Source organism: Amphibalanus amphitrite, unplaced genomic scaffold, assembly GCF_019059575.1.
Source record: "Amphibalanus amphitrite isolate SeventyFive unplaced genomic scaffold, NRLGWU_Aamphi_draft 001073F_arrow, whole genome shotgun sequence".
Classification (NCBI taxonomy): Eukaryota; Metazoa; Arthropoda; class Thecostraca; order Balanomorpha; family Balanidae; genus Amphibalanus; species Amphibalanus amphitrite.
In genome coordinates, this window is record NW_024882567.1 from 24,965 (window position 1) to 31,950 (window position 6,986).

Here is a 6,986-nt window from a genome sequence, read left to right on the forward strand (position 1 = left end):
CAGTAGGTACTCGCTGCGGGTACCACTGCGGGATCTGCCCCGCGTGTACGTGTACTCCGTGGGTACTCGCTGCGGGTACCACTGCGGGCTCCGCCGCGTGTACGTGTACTCAGTAGGTACTCGCTGCGGGTACCACTGCGGGCTCCGCCGCGTGTACGTGTACTCCGTAGGTACTCGCTGCGGGTACCACTGCGGGCTCCGCCGCGTGTACGTGTACTCCATAGGTACATACTCGCTGCGGGTACCACTGCGGGCTCCGCCGTGTGTACTCCGCGCGGGTAGGTAGGTACTCACCGAACCAGTCTTTGGCGGAGAACCCCCTGGAGACGGAGAGGTTGTAGATGGCCGGCCGTGGGTGGGCTGCCGCCGCCGCCGCCGCCGCGGCTGCCGTCAGCTCTGGCAGCGGCTCGAACTGCGGCCGGCCCGGTGTGGGCGCCGCCGACACCACCGACACGGGCGGGAACAGAGTGAGCTCGCCGGCCGGCGTCGGGTCGTACGTGGCGTTATTGAAGCCCTGGATGGCCGCAGGGGGGCCCTGCCGACACAGAACCATCCGATCAGGCACAATCAGACACACAGACACACAGACACAGACACAGACACAGACACAGACACAGACACTGGTTACCACCGGCCTGTCGCGGCGGTAACCATAACCACAGACACTGGTTACCACCGGCCTGTCCCGGCGGCAACCACAGGCACTGGTCACCACCGGCCTGTCCCGGTGCAGGGGCGCGTCGGAAGCAGAGTGGCCAGAGATTGGCTACTGACTATCGGTGAACCCCGACTCCCGAGGGATGAGGGCTTCTGTGGCGCCCCGGGTAACGTCATGGGGGGGGGGGGGGGGGCGAGCCGGACGGTAACCACCCGTCCTGCGGGGAGGGGCGGGGCGGGGAGACAGTCCGACTCACGACCCGTACGTGGGCTATCACGTGCCAGTGTCGCTAGCACACAGTGGAGTATGTGTGGGCTTCCACGTGCCAGTGTCGTTAGCACACAGAGCAGTATGCGTGGGCTGCCACGGGGCAGTGTCGTTAGCACACAGTTGACTCCAGTATGTGAGGACTGTTTCGCGACAGTTTCGTGCCCAGTATGTGTGGGCCCTGTAGTCGTGTGAGCCAGCGGCGGCGGCGGCACAGACCGCCCTATCGCGCCGCAGACGGCATGGTAGTGTCAGTGGGATACCTATCGACCATCGACCATCGACTGCCAATGCAGCAGTTCAGCCGGCCAGCACGGCGCGGGTGGGCACACACTCTCGGCAGGTATTTGAGCCTTCAACCTTTCCCTAGCCACGACCATTTGTAATGAGCGGGCGGGTCACAAAATCGCGTCACGTCTTCCCGCCGCTCTGACGTCATTCACCGTTTTTGTCCAGTGACGTCACACCGACCGCCGACGCCGTCATCCTGTGTATATTTACCGTCTATGACGGCGGCGGCTCTGACAGATGGCGCATTTATCGACATTCACTAGTCACTACAAACGAGACCGGAGCGAGCAGCGATGGACTAGGAACGGCAGGGGATTCTCAGTGATCTGTCCGAGCCACGACAGGCGCCAGAGATGGTCATTGGTCAGGGAACGACAGGGGATTCTCAATGATCCGCCTCCTCCCGGCAGGCTCCACCAGACACATCCTATACTTGTTCCGCCTCCTGCGAATTTTCGTCCCGGTCAAGCATGTTCCAAACAACACCTAGCTCCTTCAATGTTTCACTACTTAAACATTCCATTGGAATTCCATCCAGCTGACTAAGCCGTCGAGTCGAGCTAAGCCTAATCCTCAAACATGTTGACAGTCACCCCAGCCGGCCATGGCTGAATAGCTTGCGGGCAGGTTCCGACTTCCCCAGTCCTGAGAAAATCGGCGCCCGTTTGGATCCGACCATTACCGTGGGCCAGCCTCAATGAGGAAAAACGCCGGCACGGCCGCGGGCAGAGCCAGTGCCGGTCAGAGCCACCTCCCGACCAGCGTCAGCTCAGGAGCACGTCGGACAGGCTGCCCTGCAGCCTACCATTGGTAGGTGTCTGTCTGACCCGCTCCTAGCCCCGACACCGGGGCCACAGCCGTGTGACTCTGACTCAGGCTCAGACGCCGGGCCCGGGACCAGCCACAGCCGTGTGACTCAGACCGTCAGACGCCGGGACGCGTATTCACCAATTGTATTACACGAATCGGCCGACCAATAGCGTGCCTCCTGAGTGACGTCAGCGTGGCGTCATACTTTCGGTCCTCGCCCTTGGTGGCGTCTATTGAAGCTAGGTTTTAATTTAATGACATTTAAGCTATTTGGAACATACTGACGCCGTGGCGAAGTGGTTAGAGTATCGGACTGGTCATCCAGAGGTAGGTGGTTCGAATCCACTCGGCGACTTCGATTTTCGTGTCATCTGTCATTGTGCGTTTTTTATACATTTGCAACGGCGTGCACGTAAGAAATCAGACGTAGGCATTCTTCTAATGAATATGTTGCATAAGATAGATATTTGCAGTCCAACCGATTGGTTCGGTTTCGGTATTTTCCAATGGTCTTTGTTTGTATTTGGTTTGGTAGCGGTGTTCTGATTTTCTGTGATTGACATCACTAATGCATAGTGCATACTGCATACTATGCGAACGTAGCCAATGGAAAGACAAATGGTGCTGGGCAATGGCCATTCATTTATCAATATTTCTCGCTGCTAATGGGTGATAGCACGCAGCATTGACAGGGGCGGCGCTGACCTTTTGAAAGTAGGTGGGCACTTGGCAAGGTAAAGTACCTAAAAGTAGCGAAAACTAAGATGAAAAGTAAAAATCGCACGCTGGTAAGCATAGCTTTTCGTGTAAGAATCACCATGCACAAAAAAGTTCGGCATAGCTGTTAGCGTAATCACGGGACGAGATTATCAGTTTCCAGCCGTCAGAGCGTCATCTATAGGAGCTATGCCCTAACTATAACTCTTACATTTCAGCCGCCAGGGGGATTCCTAAGTCCCCTTACTTGGAAGTTGGAATCTAGTTAAAGTCAAAAAATTTAGGTATATTAGACCTTTATGAAGATAACTTGGGACTGGTTGTTAAGTTGCATGCTCACGGCGGGCTGTTATCAATTTATCTCTATACATGTCTTATCTGATCGATGAAATAATACAGGAATCCGTTGTCATTCGAGTGTGTTTCATAATTAATAGCTCTTCCGACTTTGACGAATATCGACAGTGCCGTAACAAAATTGGTAGTTCAGGTATAGACTGCAACTGCAGTTCTTTTGCAACTTATTCCTTAATCAGATGAATACTTGTCAGAGATTTATTGGGCGTACGATATTGGCGTGCGAACGTAGGGGCCAAAAATGCGCGTCTACGACCGACTTCTTTTTAAGAGAAAAGAATCGCTAAAGCAAGAATCGATCCGCCGACCTTTCGTCCACCACACCGAGACTCTAACCACTCGGCTACTGCGACACATACATGTTTGATAGCCATATACAATTTGAAAAAAGTCTCAACTCAAATCTAACCTCAATGCATGCATTGTCGTGGCCGATGGCTATGACGTCGCACTAGAGATGTCGCTAGTTGATGGGCCGATTCGTGTAATACAATTGGCGAATACGCCGCCGGGACCACAGCCGTGTGACTCAGACTCAGACGCCGGGGCACAGCCGTGTGACTCAGACGCCGGGACCATAGCCGTGTGACTCAGACTCAGTCGCCGGGACCACAGCCGTGTGACTCAGACTCAGACGCCGGGACCACAGCCGTGACTCAGACGCCGGGACCACAGCCGTGTGACTCAGACTCAGACTCAGACGCCGGGACCACAGCCGTGTGACTCAGACTCAGACGCCGGGACCACAGCCGTGACTCAGACTCAGACGCCGGGACCACAGCCGTGTGACTCGGACTCAGACGCCGGGACCACAGACGTGTGACTCAGACTCAGACGCCGGGACCACAGCCGTGTGACTCAGACGCCGGGACCCCAGCCGTGTGACTCAGACCGTCAGACGCCGGGACCACAGACGTGTGACTCCGACTCAGACTCAGACGCCGGGACCAGCCGTGTGACTCAGACTGAGACTCCGGGACCAGCCATGACTCAGACTCAGACTCAGACTCAGACGCCGGGACCACAGCCGTGTGACTTAGACTCAGACTCAGACGCCGTGACTCAGTCGCCGGGCCGTCCTGGCAGGAAGTGGCTACTGCTCTCTGCCGGCCCTGGCGTCCGTTCATTACCCGGGTCCCGGCGACGCGGCAGGCCGGAATGCACCACTTCAATTGGACACCATGATCAGCGAACGGGGACGGTCAGCCGGACAGGGCGCAGGGGCCTGCTCAGCGGGACAGGGGAGGGGTCTGCTCAGCGGGACAGGGGGAGGGGAGGGCCAGCGGGTCAGCGGGACAGGGGCAGGGTAGGGTCAGCGGGTCAGGGGGAGGGGTCTGCTCAGCGGGACAGGGGAGGGGTCTGCTCAGCGGGACAGGGACAGGGTGCGGGGGGGTCGACAGGACAGGGTGCAGGCCCAGCGTGAAGGCAGCCAGAGGAAGTGAGAATAGTGCGACGGGTAATAGTTGCGACAAGACAGGACGCGAGATACCATTCATAAATCCGCGGAGGTGCAGCTTAATAGACAATATTGACAAGACAATATTGGTCATAAGTTCAGTGCCGATACATTTCGTGCAGGAAATTTTCCATTAACCCATGCCAGATGCTGAGAAAATCGTAAGGTCACGGATTCGTGCATAATCCGTCCGCGGATAACGATATATATCATGAGGAAATGTATCAGCTAGGAGCAGGCACCGTTGAATGCAGTTCGGGTCGCTGATGTCACTCGCCATAGCTGACCATTGACCAGCTGACTACTGACTAGAGCATGTGATGGGTACGGAAGTCAAGTTAACGGGAGTTTGCAAAACCCAGTTCGATATGACGTTCAATTTAAATGGCTCGATCCAGCGCTGCTGGAGTCACGCCGTCGGCTGTCTGCGGGCACAGATCGCCCCACCGGGGGCTGTCTGCGGGCACAGGCCGCCCCACCGGCGGCTGCCTGCGGGCACAGACTGCCCCGCCGGCGGCTGTCTGCGGGCACAGGCCGCCCCGCCGGCGCGGCGGTCCACCGCTGCCCCGAACCGGCTGGTCCGGGAGCCGGGGCCAGCCGGCGGGGCCCTATTTCACCGGTGATAGCAGCACGCTGCTATCACACGTGTCAAATTGGGTTTCCATGGAAACATCAACAAACCATGACACCGTCAATCTGTGTGATGTCATCAAATATTGCTGCTAACATCTTCACGGCCGTGCGATCAAACAAATGTATCAAACGCAATTCACCGAGACGGCAACTCCGTTCCAAACGCAGCTCACGGATTACACGAAACGTCATTAGAGTGACCTCATCACATTACGTCAGCTCGCGCAATTTGATAGTAGCGTGCTGCTATCACCGGTGAAACAGGGCCCGGGACGTGGCCCCGTCCAGCCGGGGCCGCCAGCCGTCACAATTCACAGCCCATTCAATCATCGTACTGCTGCCGCCCGCTCCTCGGTGATAGTGTGTGAATTAACGCCGGCCACTACATGAGACCGACCACCAAAAACTCGGCCTCATAAGACACAGACCATCCCAATGGCACTCCATACAGTATGTGTGTGTGTGTGTGTGGGGGGGGGGGGGTGACGAGAGCATGGGGTGTGATCTGGTACAAAGTTGAATCAAGCGTCAAACCGTTGACCCACCTTTCCGAACCGATGGCAGCATACGCAGCCAACAATGACTGACACTGCTGCTGCCAGAAGGCCCAATCCGAGCAGCAGGGGCAGCGGCCAGACATCAGTGCCTGCCTGAACTGGCAAAGAGCCTGAAACACATACATCATGTGTCACTTATTGGTATCAGCTGAGCATACAACAGTGTAAAACAATTAAATCCAATAGCACTGGGCCAGGTTCATCACATTAGCAAAAGTCAATCCACACAAGACAGGCTTATTTCCTCCAAGAAATCATCATGACTCAACTTCAACTTACCATAGTGCAAGGGAAGGCCTGCCGCAACACCTAGTAGGCATGCAAGGCATGCCGACTTCCACTGAAACATTTCGCTTCAAAGGTATGCACTGCCAAACCGGGTCACATTCTGATCAGCTCTGATCCACAAACTTCTGACTGGAGCAGCCAAATTGGCTGAATTTATCACCACTTCCAACAGACCACTGGAGCACTCATATCACGACATCACTGTAATTATGTAATATAAAGCAGCCAGCCAGCACACAACTGCTCAATCAAACAAATGAAAACAAAGAGAACATCTCACTTCACACTGTGAGAGCCGTTAGGTCATAATCATTATTCGTGCACCGCATTAGAATCACGAGTTACGGGTCTGAAATGCTAACAACCACAACTGCAGTGGTAAGGTACCGTGACCGTCCGCCGCTTCAGCCTGAGCCTTGAGAGCCGCGACGTCACCGCAGTCTGAGTCACAAGCGTAACTTGATCCGCTTGTCAAATGTTTGAGGATCTTGTTAAGCCACTGAACAATGCTTATCAAAGAACGTTTTCCACTTTTGCCCCATATCCATACACGCACTTATCCGCATCCCCGCATTTATTCCTATGGAATCCCCCTCGTCGCCCACGTCAACCTACTTCCAGTTCCGACGCGAAGCGGAAACTGTTGCATTCCGCGATTTTCAAGGATGATGTAAATAGGAAGTGTAAATATGTGTGATATGATAGCTTTTTAATGAAGTAAAATGACGTATATCTTATACAAAGAATCTCTACGATTGAACGAAGAATGATTCAGGGTGTTAAACAACAAAACATTAAAACATTCATTTTGCAAGTACGTGGTTTGAATTTTGAGTGAGCTGCACAGTGCACAATGAACATTTGCTAAAATTATTATGGACGTCATCAATTCTCAACTTTGTAATGGAAAATGCTTCTAAAAAGGAAGACAAATAGTTCGTTTGTGGCGCAT

The 6,986-nt window shown here is 54.6% G+C and overlaps 1 protein-coding gene across 1 annotated transcript; it reads right to left on the minus strand.

Moving 5' to 3' along the window:
• Positions 1–294: 294 nt before the first annotated feature.
• On the minus strand, positions 295–6,662 carry LOC122369790 (the record flags this gene model as incomplete). The annotated part of the gene is made up of 3 exons (XM_043344795.1): positions 6,026–6,662; positions 5,735–5,856; positions 295–535 (listed from the first exon to the last, which is right to left on the minus strand). Coding segments are annotated over exons 1-3 (433 nt in total), but the record flags the coding sequence as incomplete, so codon positions are not given.
• Between the last annotated feature and the right edge of the window lie 324 nt (positions 6,663–6,986).